Raw genomic sequence first — 19,008 nt, forward strand, 5'->3', positions numbered from 1 at the left:
AAAGATGACATCCTATGACAGTACCACACTCAATGCACTGAGCTCTTCAGAATGACCCATTTTTTCCACAAATGTTTGTAAACCTGACTGCATGGCTAGGAGCTTGATTTTATACACCTGTGGCAATGAGTCTGAATGAAACACCTGTGTTCAGTGTTTGAGAAGTGTGTCCCAATACTATTATCCTCATAGTGTATGATTGATGATTTTGCACCTGAATTTTCTATGCAGCTGGCATGAATAATACCTCCATGCTTTATGATTTTTGTAATGCATCATATTATAAATTATATATAAATAATAAATACTATATTTTCAGTGTTTTCTTTCTTTACCTAATGTTGTATTGCCATCTAAATGCTTTGATGATGTAGTGCATTGTAGCAGTACAATATACAAAACAATTTAAGCAGCCATTCATGGACACAGTGGGGCATCTTGGTAGATCTTATTACTGTTCTTTTACGTTAGATATTTTTGAGTAGTTAAACGTCTAACATATTAAATGTTAAACAATGACAAGGAAATACATATGTATATACATAGATACTCACATTAAAAAGGTATTTGACCAGAGAAACAGGCAGTGTAGATGTGCATTTTTTTTTTATTTTTTAGAAGGTTACTTCAGATGGGTAAATTTTCATAAAGAGGGAGGGACCACAATTCAATTTTACCCTTAAAGTGGAGAGCAACTCTTAGATTAACCTGTGTCCTCTAACCCCAGGTTTCCGGGGACATTTGTGCCAGCAACAGAAATGTAGCTGTGAATAGTTTATTCCGTCATGAAACTATGACAAAAAGAGGAAGTGGCTGCAGCGCAAAGTTTGTGAGAGAAAAAAAAAAAGAGTCCATTTGGCTGTGTGTAGGAATTGTACAATTTGTTTTCTTTTGGTTTTCACTGCTTAATAAAAAGCCTTGAGTGATTAATTACCATTTATGGTTATTGTAAAACACATATGCATCATCCAAAATAAAAAATTCTTTACCGAAGGAACATCTTTTACTTCGGTTACAACAATTCACATTGTTTATTGGCAGGTTTATTGAAATTATTTCACAGAATCTACACACAATTAATTTCTTTTAATTGCTTGTGTTTTTACTATCAATGATACCCAAGGATATATCAAAAGGAGCTTAAGCATTACCTTATATGGGCAAGGCCTTGAGGGAACCAACCAGTGAGAAATGAGCTTGCAGGCCTGTGGGTTCTAGCGACTCAGATAGCTTGCACAGAGAACATGTCGAACCACGCACGCAAAGCTAAGCAACTGTGTGTGGGCTGACACAAGCGCAGTTGTTTTCAAGGCTGTGGTTTAGGAAGTCCCATGTGAATTCAGAAAGTGAACTGGTTCCCGGTTTTGCTTTGAATAATTAGCTTGGTTTTGCTTCTGTATACTTTCCACTCACATAAGAGTTATGAGATTTCTTGCTGTATACCTGACAGGAAGTGTTAAAATGAAACTTGGTCACAGGCATTTGAGTTTTACTTTAAAGGAAACTTACATTTACATTGACATTTTGGGGGAAGAAAATCCTTTTAACATAATAAACAATATACTGCATTTGGGAAATGTAAAAATGAAAGACAATTTTTTTTTTTTAGCAATTTGTACATTCCTTTTTGACAAAGATATTACTTCACCATTTAATACTATTTTTTTACAGTGCAGAAAAGGAACTGAGATCTTTCTATTCAACAGTACATTAGTGCTGCACAGAAACAGTCCCTTAACAAAAATAGCTAGTTTGTAATATAGTGCTCCAAAAAAGTTATAAAGGTGTCTGTTTCTGTTCTATAAAAGTTAGCACAGGTCTCAGTGTTGAATGGTTATTTGTAATGTGTGTCTAATTCTATATATAAAAATGTGCAGCATAATGGTCTGCCATTATCTCTTTGTCAATCCTGAGTGATCACTGTGCAGAAATACTAAATGTCACCTTTTTACATGCATCTCTTGATCCAGTACTTTTCCATTTTTATAAAATCATAAATAGGATGATTTAAAAGAGCATTTTGGATATATCACAACTGATTAAAATGATCTCATTCATTAGATGTAATCCACAGTTCTGTCTTCGTTTAATTTGACAGAAGTATGACACTGAATCACATTCCGAAATAAAACATAGACCTATTGACGGAGAAAAGTAAAGAAAGGTGTAAAGGTCTTTTGAACAGGACTGGTCACATGGTAAGATTACACAATGTGGACATTTACATATATCCATTAATCAGTCCGCTAACCACACACCTTGGGTGCCAGGGGATCCAGGAGCCTATCCAAGGCAGGACAGGGTACCCTGAGGTACACCCTGAATGAGATGCCAGTCTACTGCAGAACACCAATTAACAACAGGCATAGGGAAGGTTTCTCAGGAATGGTGAAGTGGAAAATATGTCATGGAGGGTAATAAGAAACAGAAGTTAAAGAATCTTTGAGAGTAACAGCCTACACTCATAGGACAGGTGGTTCTGAACAAATGGCAATTTACCAATAATCTCTTACGGAAAATAAGGGAAATTTTCCGGCACCCACCGTGAGCCACCGCACCACCCCAACCAAGCTCCAGTATCCCTTACATTTTAAGACAGGTGTACAAGAAATCTAAAATAACCACTTGTCATCTACATTTTATTTTCATTACACATTTTCTTTTAATTTCTCATGTTCAGTCATGTGGCTCTCTGGCATTCACTAATGACTTATTATACAGATTTGTTGCAGACTTTGTATCCTTGTTGAAGTCGTCACAGAAGGTGAAAGTAACGTTGTTTTTGGCACACAGCATTGCCATTTTAACCTCCGCATTTATGACCTGGTTAATGTTGTAAATGACCTGCAGGCTACTGCAGGTGGCAGTTCTCATGAGGCTACTGGCAGTTCAGTTTGGAGAGGCAGAGGAATTTTTTTTTAAATGATATTATAATACGGGAGATTTACAGGAAAATACTAATACGGGAGGATGGCGGGAAAGAGGGGTAAAATACGGTAGTTTCCCGGCCAAAACGGGAGACTTGACAGCTATGTTTCAATGACAGTTCATGAGAAAAGCACTATTGTAAAGTTAAATAAATCTTGACAAGATGCCCACTAAAACTGATAGCTGATACACAGCAAGAACGATTTTGGTAGATTTAAATGCAATTATGTGAATTGGTGTCTAACCTGCCCATTGTGTGAGTATGTGGGGATGGATTGTAATCCTTTACAGCGTGTTTTCAGCTCTGTGTCTTATGCTAAGAGGCACAGTATAGGTCTGGTGATTTCATAATGCTTTATTGCCTTCTACTGGAGACATTTATAAAGACAATTGCACTTTCGAGTACAAATGTCAAGTGAAAAAATATGTTTTTAGGTGTATCTTGCAGTGATTTTTATCATTGCAATCTACAGTGGAGGGTGAGAACATGGATTATTTTTACAGTAATTTACATACTTTTTATAGCACTAATGTAGAAACAGAAAGACACAAACAACAGAAAGTATGTGTTTAGTATTAATTCATGCAGCCATTCTTACCAGAGGCGATTAAATCTGTGCATTCTGTCCTCTCTGGGAGCATTTCTGTCTGGTACGGCAGCTAAAGTTCTGAGGACCACAGAGCCCTGCATTGGGCGATAAGGTGCACAGAGGCAATCACCAGAACAGAACTACCCACCCTGCAGGACATCTACTGTACATCCAGCGATGTAGGTCCAGGGCATTAAGCATTATCAGGTACACTCAGCACCCTGCAGGACATCTGTATACAATGATCTAGTTCAGGTCTTTTCCAATCTGGACTTCGATTCCAAATCCAGGCCTTGTTTTCAGTTCTCCCAGGTAGTTAGTTTAATGATCACTGATTCTGATTGGTCAGAGGTTTCACAACTGGCTCACAGGTAAAGGAAGGCTGGAAAACCAGCAGGACTCGGACCTCGAGGACCGTGATTTGATTAACCCTGATCTAGGTCCAGGACATTGAACATTATCAGGAACACTCACTACCCTGCAGGACATCTACATCCAGTGACGTAGGTCCAGGGCATTGAACATTATCAGGAACACTCACTACCCTGCAGGACATCTACATCCAGTGACGTAGGTCCAGGGCATTAAGCATTATCAGGAACACTCACCACCCTGCAAGACATCTACGACCAGCGATGTAGGTCCAGGGCATTGAGTATTATCAGGGACACTAACCACCCTGCAAGACATCTACACCCAGTGATGTAAGTCCGGGACACTGAGCACTATCAGAGACACTCACCACCCTACCACATTGCGGGACATCTACAGATGTGGACAAATTTGTTGGTACCCTTACAGCTCATTGAAACAATGTTTTTTCATTACTCCTGAAAAGTGATTCAATTAAAGGCAATTGTCTAATGTATACCTGCAAGCCTTTAGTATAAGATAGAGTAAACCAATAAAATTGTGAAAAGATATTATTTGTTGTTTATGTTGTTTATTTTACAAAGATATGTTAAAATAGTATGGACAGATTTGTTGGTACCCCTAAAGAGACTACTTATCCTTGCATTATAGTCATGTTTCAAACTAAGTGTTTAATCTTAATTAGTATCATAGGTGCATTCAAGCTTTTCATCAGCCATTCAGCCTGTTTCAAGGGAAAGAACATGCTACTGTGTTTTTTGGTATCATTGTGTGCACTACACTGAACATGGACCAGAGAAAGCAAATGAGAGAGCTGTCTGAGGAGCTCAGAAAGATGATTATAGATTATAGATAACCATGTTAAAGGTAAAAGCTATAAGGCCATCTCCAATCAGCTTCATGTTCCTGTGACCACAATTGCCAATATTATTAAAAAGTATAGGGTTTATGGGACTGTAGCCGACCTGCCAGGACGTGGACGCAATAGAGGAAATGCAACCCCAGGTTGATCAGAAGGATAGTGTGGATGGTAGGAAAAGGAAACCATCCAAAACCATTAACAAAAAAACATTGGACTATTCTTAAATGGTCCTCCATGAACCCAGATGTTAATTATATTGAACACCTATGGAAATATCTGAAAATTGCAGTGTGGAGACGCCACTCTTCAAAACCTGAGACCACTCGAGCAATTTGCTCAGGAAGAGTGGGCCAAAGTACCTGTTGGCAAATGCAGACATTGTGAAGTACAGAGATCGCTTGTTAGCACTGATTGCTGCAAAAGGTGGTGCCACAAAATATTAAATTAAGGGTACCATGTTTTTTGTCCATTCCATTTTCATTTGTTTAATTAGATAAAATATTCAAAGTCCGATTTGTGTTAAATATGGAATAAACAATAAGGGATTCCATTAAACTTTTGTCAGTTTCAAGTTATTTCAGAGATAGTTGTGTTTCTTGTGGAAGGGTGTCAACAAATTTGTTCACGCATGTGCATCCAGCGATTTAGGTCCAGGGCATTAAGCATTATCAGGTATACACAACACCCTGCAGGACATCAACATCCAACAATGCAGGTCCAGGGCATTAAGCATTATCAGAGACACTCACCACCCATGCTGTAAACTATTCCAGTGCCTGTGCTCATGTAGGTGCCTCCTGAGCCTTATGGGCAGACCTGAGAGGCTGAGGAGAAGCTTCTACCCCCAGGTCATTAGCATCAATAAAACTACCAATTAAAATAAGATAAAATTGCAGCCTGCTCTTTAAATATTTCCCCATATTCTCTTGTTACTTTTATGTTTTTATTTTTTAATACTTATTTTGTTATTCTTCTACAACTCTGTACTGTAGATGAAATTTCCAAATTCATTGCAATATTATGTTATGGAACAATATTCTTAAATTGTTACACTATTTGTCTTTCACAGAGTGGTGAACCTCTTCTCATTTTCACTTCACAGAGACTGCCACTCTGGGGGGCCCTTTTTATACCTAGTCATCTTAACCCTTTCATACATGGTGTCCACTGTAGTGGACAGCTATTTAAATTCGATTATCTTCTATATGAATTGGTTTTAAAACTAAAGTCTTGCATGGACCTCTTTATGGGATGCTACCCCATATGGACATGAGAGTGAAAGCTAAAGGCAACAATGATTTCTGCATGAAATCAGTTTGGAAAGACAAGATGGTGGGTGCTTGCTGGCCAGGGTGCAGCCCTGCTGGGATTTCTGTCCAGTGCTTCTATAAACAAAGCTTTCTGCAGATAAGGAAAATATAAACCAGAATATCTGTGGAACATTATACATCTTATAAATGATGTTTTGCTTAAATGTGCGGTAAATTACGAGTAGACATGTGTCCACTATAATGGACTTCATGCATGTATTAAGTCGAATTTGTCCAGCATGGCATCCACGTGGTGTCGGGTTTCATAAAAAATAATCTCCAAATTGCCACAATTCATCAGAAAAAACATTATTTTAAAAACACGATTTCAGGAGGGTTTAAGTAGCCAAAATAACTCAGCGGGACCAGGTAGCAGCGACGGGATTTTAGTGTTTTATGGAGAATTATAAAAGCGTTGTGAATGGCGTCAGCTCGGGTAACCTCTGTAGACTTTCATTTTTTTCTATCTCTTGTCGCTGCGGGCGGTTTTAGCATACACATACCCATTATTTCAGATCCAATCAGCTAATGGTTGTCTTTTGAGTGACAAATGTTAAGATGGCTGTGTGTACGACACGTGTACAGCGTCCTACGGCCATTTACAAAGACGCCAGAACGTCACCGCCCCCTTTTTGAAAATTCGCGGGAAATGAGTACCCGCCTGCCGTGGGAAGATTCAAACACGCCCCAGTAAACAGGATTTCTTCGTAGTATTAGGCATATTGTTAATATTGCTGCGATTTCGGGTTGTAGTTACATAAATTATTGAAACGTGAGATGTGGCTTAATTGCATATTTGATATGTTGTCTTCTTTATTCTGAAAACAAATGTTTCTTAACCTGCAAAAGACCTAACAACACACACTTTGTATTTCCCCAAATAAAACTGACATACCATTTATTACGTAAAAAAAAAAAGAATTTCAAGATTACAAGACAGATTACAGACAGAAGTTACATTGGCTAAAACAAATACCAGTGAATATCAGAACAGTGCATATCCCCAAGTTAATAAAAAGGTGAATTTGCATTTACCATCCAGAAGGGGGCACAACATAACCCGTAACAGTATAGGAATGCATGTTTAAATGTAGGTCATGAAGATTTCTAAAAGGGGGAACCTATTTGTCAGTCTTCTGTTATTGCCTAAATTGTATATAAATACAGGACAAGTTTTTACAGAAAAAAATGTTCTGCTACTTAAAAGATTGGTGTGCGTAAAGTGCTTGTTCAGCAGATTTCACACATCATAACCATCAAAATAATACACTTATAACATCCTGAAAGGCACTCCCATTACATGGTGCAGTAACTGGGCAATATCCTACACACCAATGTGCAATTTTACAAGCCTCTCCATCAACAATAACCAATAGCTACACATAAGCCTTTGTTTAAACTGAAGGGTCAGTTTTCAGCAGAGACCTCTTTACAACAACAGTAACAATCATAAACAAGAGATGTTTTACTTGTAAACCAAATTCCACAACATGTTTAAAATGTCATTAAATTTATCAATAACCATCGGTTTTACATTTCCCAGTCACATCTGTTCTATACGTTTGGTTTGTATGTCAATTCCTGTATACATGTAGCATATACAATTACATCAACATATAAACAACTTGTATTTGGCAAGTGCTCGTCAACCTTGCTTATTTTTTACAAATTATACAAATACAAAGTCAGTATATGAAACCTATAATTAAGGAATCCGAGAAAATCGTTCATTAAAACGAACAATGAACAATGGCTAAGCTAAACTCCGACTTCCAAAATGAAAAAATATTCCTCATTTGAGAAGATAAGAAATTAGCCTTCAGAATAATCACTGTCAGTTGGGCAAGAGCATCATGGAAAACTATTCCTTCTCCATTAGAGAATAAATAATTAAAGAAATTCCAGACACAACAACTTTATAACAAAAGCAGCTTTAACAAGGACGAGGCCTATTCTGAAAACAGACCATCAGCAGATCAGCAGAGATATCGTAGCACATCCTAAACACCTAGGTGTGATTTAACAAGCTTCTTCATCAACAATAGCCGATAGCTACAGATAACCCTATGTTTAAACTGAAGGCACTGTTTGTTACATTAAAACAAACATTTTATTAGTCTACTGTATTTGGGTGAAAAACATTATGTTACATTGCATATATAAAATGAATAAACAAAAAAATTCCGAATACCAGATAATTACTGTATCTAAAACTGTTGTTCCAAAAAATGCATCAAAGTCATGTTACATGTTCCTATGGATACTGATGCCATTTTATTCTTATTATATGGATACTAATGTCATAGCCAGACTACCTTAAATCCAACAAATTATTTGGCTAAGGAAGAAATCCTGCTTCATGATAAAGACCCCAGATGGGTTGTTTTTACCCAAAGACACTTGCCTCTGCAGGTGAATACCTTCAACCATGTGCTAAAAATCTCTGTGATTACAAAAACAAAGTTACTGGATCACAACTCATGGCTTGTCTACACCTTCTCCATGTATAAAACAGTGACATTAACCCCTTTGTCAATTACAAAGTACGATACTCAGTACGATACTCAAGTTTAGATGGAAATTTATCAAAACTGTTTCTTAGAGGAAGATAAAGTGAACAGTTTCATCAACTAATTATGATCACACAGTCACCCAGGTACATCATATTACATATCCATCTAAGCTCACAAATTAGGCATTCTTAATAATCATTCTGAGAAAAAAAAACATTTTAGCTTCCTTGACAATAACACTTCTGTAGGTTACACTACTGTGAGTAATACTGTCTGATATCTGATATATTATGTCACACTGAATCTATTATTCACTACAGCCAACAAAAGCTATATAACAACCTGTTTCACAACACAAGCTTTTTGACCATGGACAGGTAGACAGGCCTACAACTGCTCCATACCACCCCTGTGAAGTTAGGTCCAGTTTCAATGTGTTTACATCAGCAAAGATTATAACGTATTCTGAGAGAAATTAATAAATGAAATTAAAGTTTGTACTATGTGTACTGTTTTCGTACCTTGTCTGAAACATAAACTACATGTATGTTTGTCTGTGCACATGTACTGTATGCACCAGAATTGCCCCCTTGGATCAATAAAGTTAATCGTAATCTTAAAATTACCCATGTAAAAACTGCACACATCCAAATTCTTCAAGAAAAGACTTGCCTAATACATTTCATCTTCAGATGGTTCCTTTGAAAAGCAGTTTTAAAAGTTTATTTCTAAGATGACTGGTAATCATAAACAGCTGAAGTGCAACTGCTGGTGAAGAAAGTGGAATGCTACAAAACTGCAAGCAATGAAAAGTCTGCTGGAATGGACAGCTTGATCCTTAATTAACACCCTTCCTTAAAAGCCATGTACAGGGAGTGACAGTTTAAACATATACTAATTTCATAAACACCAAGAATACACACAAAGCTCCATCAAAACTGACTTCATGATAAAACTTTTTAAGCAATTATAGTTTTTAAACACATTGCATGTGTATCTTTTATTTCTCCCACTTTTCAAAGGAGTGTTATGAAAATAATCTAAGACTTGAGTCCTTAAATGGACAAATATTATTTCTAAGTACATTTCAAGACAAAGAGACAATGAATACTGCTGCAGAACAGTAAACATTTAGACAGTTACACGCCAGTTTCATCAATATATTTTCACACCTTTTACAGACATCTTTCCTTCGTTGCAGTCTGCTTCGCTATTAAGAAAGTGTCTCCATTTCTCAATAGTTAGGATAGTTGTACAGCCACGTTCTCCAAATATTCTAATGTGGCATTGTAAACATGAATGCAAATAAAAAAAAAAAATCACTTTTCAAGTATGTGTTTAAAGTCCAGTTTATCCATCAGTTTCAAAAATAACTAAAAATTCCCAGGACCCATTGGAAAAATATCCATCTCTGCTTCCTTCCTTCATGAGGACATCATATGCAAGATCAGTTTTAAATTTTGGAAACAAAAAAGAAATTAGGAAGAATTAAGAGATTACATATATATATATATATATATATATATATATATATATATATATATATATATATATATATATATATATTCACTGTTCAAATGAGCATTTACAAAAACAAAAATTCTGCTCTTACTCTGCTTCACCGATGCAATTGGAAAAGAAAGATCTCCTGATGACAAAATAAATGATCAAATGTCACATTTTTCCAATTGCTTCCCTGTTGTGTTCTTTTTCTTCTGACATTTAGTCCCGCTTAGGGTGAAGCTGTTGCTTCCAGGCATCATTTAAATAAACAAGTCGCTTGTAGTTAAGAACAAAAAGGACCAAGTTCAGTATGTATGCTATGACGCTGACAATACAAAAATCTTTCAACACAAAGTAAAGAACGTAGCTTAGGTAGAGAGAGCCCATTACTGACACAATGGATGTGGTCATGAGAATGAGAGCTGCCATCGCACTCACTGTCATCCCTGCAGAAACAAAAAAGGGGGGGGAATCAGCATGGCGGTTATATCTCAGGTCTGTTCCTGGCTGGGGTGGAGGTTTAACACCCTTACTGCTTTACAGGCTTTTTATGAAATTTTCATTAAACACTCAGTCTTTGTATTTAAGAGATTTAACTGAAGTATAGTATGGTCGTGCCAAGATAGCACAATTACTTTTTAGTACCTTTCAACCTGCACTCTTAGACTTACCTAGTAACAGCTGGAATATGTAAAACACAAAGCCGTAGACACTGTTCGGCTGGTTCATTACGCCGTTTTTTCCAAATACTGAGCCAAACAGCCCAAATCCTCGACCCCACCTGAAGAGACAGATGGTGCTTAGGTTTAGTTCACTGTAAAATATAAACAAATTGCATCACCATAAAATTATGACCTCTTTATAAAATATTTTCAGCTTGATACTGCAAAAGACTTAGATGGAAACATTAAGAGCAAATACCAACAGTCAGTAAACAGCACAGAAAAGTAATAGATTAATGCTGGGCCATTTAATTAAATACTTGAAACTAGGTACCAGCAGAAAGACACATTGACTGGAGGAAATGGTTAAAAACTGGCCCAAAATGCTTCACTTAGGCTCGTCTCTGTCCAAAAATTTCTTTTTTAGAGGAAAAAAAAATATTTCTAACTATTTTTGCCAAACTATACCTTATTTCTTTGACAGACCCCATTGTAATTATCCACCAAATTGCAATGATTTTTTCAGCAGTTTGATTTATTTTTAGTCAATGTAACCCTCAATGTTCATAGAAGCCTATAAAAAACCAACTAAGATTTCCAGGAGATTCATAGTGAAATCCCACAATCAACAGCAGAAACCTGCCTTGGAAATGAAAGTGAGCTCAAAATCAGACAGAGAAAATGATCTGATTATTTTGTGTCATTTAGTCTGACTTATTAAACTAAACCAGGGCCAATTTTCAATTTTTACCTGCTGGTGCCTACTAAAACAGAATGCCTGGTTGTCACATTTTGGGTAAGAGAAACCCAAACCTTTTTTTTTTGGAATATATTAGCCTAAAAGTAGAAAGATGAAGTACATCTTTTTAAGCAGAATTTATGCAAATGTTGTTGTTCCACATATAAGTGCTGCAAGAGCTAAAGAAACTATGACAAAAAGTGTAACAGTCTTGTTTTGGAAGGACAATCCACAGAAAATTAAGCACCAGACAAACTAATCCCGTTGTGCCAATATACTGAGCAATTTGTTGTCATTTTAAATTTTAAATCAAATAGTACAATCCAAGATCGAAGTACTTCAAGTGTCATCAACTACAAACACCCTACTGTTTTATCTGCATGTTCTATATATATATCCATGGATAAATGCTTATTATAGCCCTCAACTAGGTTTCGTGCTGTTGTAAATGACAGCACTATATTCCCCAGAGAGTCCTGTCATTTGGTCCGACCATCTAAGCCATACCCATCCCATACTCAGCTGCTTGTACAATTTCTAGAACTACTGGATGGATTACCAGAAAATGTGAAAGTTAATAGAAATGTTTTTACCTGAATGCTCAAAGTCCTCATTGTCATATGTAGTTCCGAAAGTATACTTACTCATTTATTGCTCATTCCACTTATATGACAATTTGCTGAGTCTTTCCCCACTGGTTAAGTGGCTACTTGTATTCTTTTGTTTATGTTTCAATGTCCATGTTTGAGAAAGTCATTTATTTATATGTTTAAATTTTTGTTAACATTTTACATTAACTTCACCTTCATAATGCATTCGTAGAACATTCAGTACACCTTCATAATGCATTCAGAGGACATTCATAAGAAACATGCAAGTATACCTTAACATCCTAACATACTTTTAACAGCATTAATATAAGACATTATAGAACCATAATCATAAAATCATAAATGTAAAGCATTACCAAATATTTATATTGTATTTATTTCTCTTTTACACTATCACTAAAATTTTCTGTGAGTAAATACTATAACAGTAAATACTATAACACTAATGGTGTGTACCAAAGGTATTGAAACTGTGGGGCACGCCCCGCTGGTGAGGTGTGAAAGAATTGGGGGGTGGGGGAACAAGTGAGGGAAAAAAAAAAAGTCTGTTGGGGGGTTGAGCTGGAGGCAAATCTATTTTGAAAATATTAAAAATAACGTGAACACATTATATGCCTGTAGACAACGCCAACACATTGAAATAATTAAAATGTGCAAAATATTGTAGTGCAAAAAACCAAATGTCAATGGTGTATTGTAAATATTGTAATGTATTGAATACATTAAACTGTCAAGTCCAATAATGTAATGAAAGTTTACAATGGGAAAATTGCTGAATTAATGCTTACATAGGCTACTTGGAGGAGCCATGGAGAAAAGTGTTAAAAGAAAATGTAATGCCAAAGAAAGAACATAAAATACGACAACACTAGTGGTGGATGGTGATTTTTACAATGGGGGAAGCACAGTGTCAACAGTTGGCAGTATAATCGGTCAGCTACTTATACATAAATTCTGCTCTCCTTTATTTTTTGTAAGATAAGTATTATTCTGCCATATCAGCATGGCTGCTTCTCAAGCAATTTCACCATTTTAGCATGCACAGTTAGCAAGCAACCACCAAAGTAGTCCACTAGAAATCACTTAAATATATAAACACAGTTGAGAACAAAGCTGACGGTACAATCATTTATATAATAAATAAATGAGAATAATAAATAAATGCAATCCAGATGTTATGGTCTTCAATCAGGACCATTTCAGATTGCTTTAACCTGTCTTTACTGTCAGTGGGAGGTTCATGGTTTTGAACCCCAGAGAGCACTAGGTTGCCACTTTTTTGCTCTTCTTGTAAAGTGGCCCATACATTCATCAGAACTGCTGCATAAACTTATGTACATTATTAAACTGAAATGACAGATCAGTATAAATGTAGTTTTTTGAGACAGGATATAATCCTTCCTGCAGCTTCCTTGCGCCAAAACAAAACCAGAGCTGGAAGGACATTGCCAGCAGGAAAGAGTTTGCTTACTCCATTATTTTGCTGTGCAGAAACTAAGAGACGAAAGAAAAAGAAAGCTAACTGGTATAACTAGAATTCTTATAGATAACAAAGGCTTAATGCAGTCTGCCTTTGAGGCAAAAAAACCAAAAGGATAATTGGTAAATAATTTGGTAACGACAAAGGCTGAATAGTTCAATTTGTTAAAATGAATGATGGCAGCATTTAGACCTGCAGTTCTTATAAATGTCAAAGGTGTAATAACTATTTTGTAACAATTGTATAAATTTAAGTTGTTGTTGCTACTTTGATAATGCCTTTTCCAGTGTGGTTCAACAACAAGTTCTTGATTAGTAACAGGAAAAGTAAGAACATGTTCATTCACCAGATATCCTTAAATTCAAGACCTCTACTGCTGACATGTTTTGTACTATTCCTTGCCTGTGCAAAGATACATTTTACATGCACAAAAATTAGCATAATGTAAAAGCGGACTCAGTTTTCAACTTTGAATATACTTGTAAACAATTATGTTAGGGAGAAAATGCATTGCTACTGCTAAAGTGAAATGTAAAATATTTCACTTTATATATATATTTGTCAACCAATGTCAAATATGGAGCCCATTTCAAATGACAGAAGCCCTATACAAGATGTAGAAGTAAAAAGAAAAACATGCATGACATTCCTATTGGTGGAAGCTAACTACTACTTAACTCGACCACCAAGCCATTCCAATTCAAATCTGGTTTTGTAAGAAAAGCGATAGTGCAGCACTAAATATACTGTAATGAAACTTGTTTTAATAACAAGAGCCCAAAGACTTGCATACCTCGATACTATAATTATTTATAAATATTTTGCTCATTTAGTTGCAAGCCCCATTAACTGAGCCATTTTACCATGAGTGGTACCCATACGTCTAGCAAGCTCAGCGTGTACAACGGGATTAACAGTGGATTGAAAGGCCATAGAAAACCGCTCCGACCTCAGGTAATGGGGTCTATAGATCTACTGTGTTATCGATCACAAATTCGTCCAACCTTCCTAATAGAACGTAATATTAGAAATGTTAAATCCTTCATAGTGACTGCTTGAATATAAAGGGGTAACATGGTATGGTCTGCTACAATAACTGCATGTAAATATTAGCGGCACATCTTTTCAAACAAGGAGCAGTTTCGAAATAATGTTACCTGTAAAACATCCGAAATAGATGCAAACGTATGACACAGCAAGTGAGCAATTTGTCGCTGTATGGGTGGCTTGTACGACCCAAGAACAAAAAAGATTTATCGGGGTAACTACACAGGAGTAAAAAAAAAAAGCATATAGCCAGCTGAGTACAAAGAAAAATTATAATGTACTTGATATTAAACTACAATTCTCTTCAACTAGGTAAATGTTAACCCAGTTTACAGTGAACTACATTACTAGAGACATACTAATCATAATTAGCACAAGGGGATTCTTCAAATAAGAGAAAAAATAAATATAACTTGGACCATTTTGCAAAATAATGCATCGGTGATGCACCGCTTCACTCACTAAATCTTTTCACAAGATTAAGTCAGCTAGCTGCAATTTATCTACTTAAAATTTACTATCAGCGTTCATATAATAGCTTGCACTCGTCTCACTGCTTTACAGACACTGTCATAAACTTATATATATATAGTACTTATAGTGGCGGTACACTTTTTTTGTTTCTTTTGAATTTTATTTTATTTACCAATAACTGCCCAAGGTACCTGGAGTTGAACACTTTACAGCAGCCCATGGAAGTGATCACGTCGCATATGGCTTGGTAATTCGGGTCTCTCGCCTTTTCCCTTCCTACATGGAGGGCGTACATTGACAGCACCATACCGAACATGCAGACTAAGAGCCGAGCTATTCTTTCCCACCGAGGAGTAGACACTCTGAGGACGGGCGCCGCCATCTTTCTCCGGCGTCGCGCGGGTGCGCATCCGCCTGCCCAAAGCGGCGCTGTGTTATAGCGTGTGGGAGGCTGGTGCCACGTTTTGGAAGCAGCTCCTCACAGACACCTCCTTCACAGTCTACGCTTGTAGGCATAACTGCAATTTATTATGCAATTATAAAACAATCTTACAGTCCTAGAATTTACCTTTGCTAAAACTACGGTTATGAGAGGCTCACGCCACACCATATTTTGGAAAGAGTGCCTCATAGGCATAACTGCTATTTATTATGTCCAAGAAATTACTCTAGAATTTACGGAAAATGCTGTTAATGGAAATAGTGTTCGAGTCTCTGGCATGGCTTTGTGGGTGGAGTTTGTTTGTTCTTCCCCTTGTCCTCAGGCGATCTACTGTGATTTTCCCCCACAGTCCAAACCCATATTGTCCATAGGTGTGTCTATGTGAGTGTGCCCTGCAATGGATTGGTGCCCCATCCCGGGTAATTTCCTGCTTTGTACCCATAGGCTCTGGACCCCCACGACTCTGAGCAGGACAAGTGATTATGAAAGAAGATCAGGTAGACGGCTATGTTGGTTTGTCTTACTTCCTTCTTCATCACAAAAAGTTTTTTTTTTTGGTTATTTATTTTTACTTTTGTTGTCAATTAATTTTCTGTCAAGACAAGTCGAATAACTTGTATTTGGCTTCTATTTCAAACTTTGCAGAGACATTGTACAGATGCTGGACTGGAACCCGTTAAATTTTGAGGCAGATTGCCCCAAAACTGAAGCAGTGCCACTCAGTGGCAGCAAAGAGAAAGGTGAAAGTAGATACATTTGACCTCCTGATTGTGAAAAGTCCCATAGTATTTTATGGATCTCATTGCAGCTAAGATTATATGGATGAAGATCTACAACTGGTAACCTAAATTAGTAGGCCAATGTCTCGCTTATTTGAAAGGGAAAAAACACACCACAGGCACAGAAAAATCAACTTTTTGGTCACTAAATTAGATGAGGTTACATATGGCAGGTTGTTACAGCAAAATAGTTAAAAGAATATTTTGAAAAGTAATATTTATAATTTTTGGCAAAGCAACAAAGTAATAGGAACTCAGATAGAGCAGAAATGAACCAGAAAACCTGACAAGAACAAGCAGAGACAGGGAGAAGAGGAGCAGCGTTTGTGGATGCTAATGCTAATTAGAACAAACAGACAGTGAGGAGAGGAGTAGCATTTGTGGATGCTAATGTGAAGAAGCAGAGATAGCGAGGAGAGGATCAGCGTTCTTTGATGCTAATGCTAATGAGAACAAGCAGAGACAGTGAGGAGAGGAGCAGCTGTTGTGGATGCTAATGCTAATGAGAAGAACCACAAAGAGGAGTAAGAAAAATCTGATGCAGATGAAAAGTTTGCTGAAACTGACAGGTGTGGATAGAAAATATTGCATTGTTACATGTTTAAGTAATTAATAACTTATTATCATTGGCAAAGACTGATTTGTGCGTTTGACGCCATTGTGGTCTTTATGAGCTCCAGCATCTTTGAATTTACAAATTAAGCACTGGGCAACATTGACTACATTCCTGGCCAGGTGATGCCTGCATGCCTCAAAATCAGAATCATCCCGGTGTCTAAGAAGTTGACTATGTCCTATCACAATAAATACCAGCCTTTGGCACTTACGCCTGTCATCATGAAGTGCTTCAAGAGGCTGGTATTGAGGCACTTGAAGCCAAAACACCCAGACCAACTAAACCCCCTACAGTTTACCTGTCACCCAAACAGGACCATTGATGATGCCCTTTCCATTGTCCTCCACCTCAGCCTCTCACACCTGGATAGAAAAGACAACTATGTTAGAATGCTGTTCATTAACTTCCGTTCATCATTCAACACAATCATCCCACAGAGGCGGGTAGGGAAGTTGAACCTGCTGGGCATGGACAACAACCTGTCTCTAAATGTTGTGAAAACAAAATAATCTGACTGCTTGTTGTCCCTTGAACATCAATGGCTTTGCTATGGAGACAGTCTGCAGTATGAAGTTCCTGGGAGTGCACATGGCAGACAACCTCTCTTGGACCCTGTATGGAATATTATATAGTACTGTATAACACTTAGAGAATGCAATCATTAATACATTATAAAGATATAACCAGAAGCTGCTGTAAACCATATAGAGTGTGACCTAGTGACCTTTAGAGAATGTAGATCAAGTTCACCCCAAAAGACAGGGAATAATAGTGAAGACACTGAGGGGCAGAATACCAGAGCACCGGTAAGGAAGCACAATGATTGCAATTGGTCCAGAAACATGATGCTTACGACACCCCCTGTAACAAATATCTTGATAAGAGATATGAAAAAATGTATAAAAATCAGTGTAATTCGTCATGGGATACACTTCTGCAGGGTGTCCAGTTTTGGTTGTAACTTTGATGTTGCAATAAAGAACTGACTTAAATTCTACACAAGCAACTTCTGACTCCTGATTCGGCTCAAACGAAAAACCTGCACACCACCTCAATTACCAAGACAGTCCAGCAGTGTCTCCGCTTCCTACAGAGGCCGAGGGACCATAAAGAGCGTCATTCATCTGCCATGCAAACAGCATGGTGACAGACCCCTCTCACCCATCCTTTGGCAGAAAGTTCCAGAGAATCCAAACAGTCACTGCCAGACACTGCAACAGCTTCTTTCCTCAAGCAGTCAGGCTTCCCCATACCCTGCTGCCCCCCCAGCACCGACACTGTCCCAACAAGTAACCATCAAGACATCCTCTACTTTAATTTATAGAAAGTCTTTTGGTTTTACAGTCAACAGCCATTCTTTTAGAACTTAAGAACATTAATTTAAACATGTGGTCACAGTTGTGACTAGTGGAAGTAAACAGGTTAAATACAGTAGTATTGGCTATTACCAATAACCTACTAATGTTTTATTTTATAATTGTGAGTACTGCAAGTTGCAGGGGACAGGTCTCAATAACAGTGGCACAGCAAATTGGTAAGAACTTAAACATGAGTAAAGGAAGCAGGAACATTAAGTCAGACATAATAATGAGGATAACAATGTCACAAATAAGAAAAGAGGAAGAGCCTGATTGAAGCAATCTTTTCCGTTTTTTTTTTGTGTGGATTACACATAAAAGAGTGTTGAAACTATTTCAAAAGTGTGTGTGTGTTTGTGTGTCTGTGGTTAAGTATGTGATACGGTGTGGGGCCCAAATTTTCCAGTCCCTTCAACTCAATTTTATAAAAATCAGTAACTGCAATCAAAAAACAAAAAATGTCAAGTCATGGATTTTGTTTGCCTAATTATGGTTAATTATGGCTAGGTAGGGGTTAAGGTTGTCATTGGTTGGATTAGGGTTTTACCTATAGAAATGAATGGGCAGTCGCTACAAAGATATAAATACAAACATCTGTGTGTGTGTGTGTGTGTGTGTCGATCTATATTATGCATTTGGAGGAGGGGTAGATGAATAAATTAGTGTTATGGTTATTTGTTCTGCCAAATGTAAACCACTATATATAAGAACTGGCATTGAAC

The 19,008-nt window shown here is 37.1% G+C and overlaps 1 protein-coding gene across 1 annotated transcript; it reads right to left on the reverse strand.

Moving 5' to 3' along the window:
• Positions 1–10,133: 10,133 nt before the first annotated feature.
• LOC111859697 (vitamin K epoxide reductase complex subunit 1-like protein 1) lies at positions 10,134–15,568 on the reverse strand. The gene is made up of 3 exons (XM_023842643.2): positions 15,283–15,568; positions 10,750–10,859; positions 10,134–10,524 (listed from the first exon to the last, which is right to left on the reverse strand). The coding sequence occupies exons 1-3, from the start codon at positions 15,471–15,473 to the stop codon at positions 10,298–10,300; spliced, it is 528 nt and encodes a 175-aa protein (XP_023698411.1). The 5' UTR covers positions 15,474–15,568; the 3' UTR covers positions 10,134–10,297.
• Between the last annotated feature and the right edge of the window lie 3,440 nt (positions 15,569–19,008).

The sequence above is a fragment of the Paramormyrops kingsleyae genome, chromosome 17, assembly GCF_048594095.1.
Source record: "Paramormyrops kingsleyae isolate MSU_618 chromosome 17, PKINGS_0.4, whole genome shotgun sequence".
Taxonomy (NCBI): Eukaryota; Metazoa; Chordata; class Actinopteri; order Osteoglossiformes; family Mormyridae; genus Paramormyrops; species Paramormyrops kingsleyae.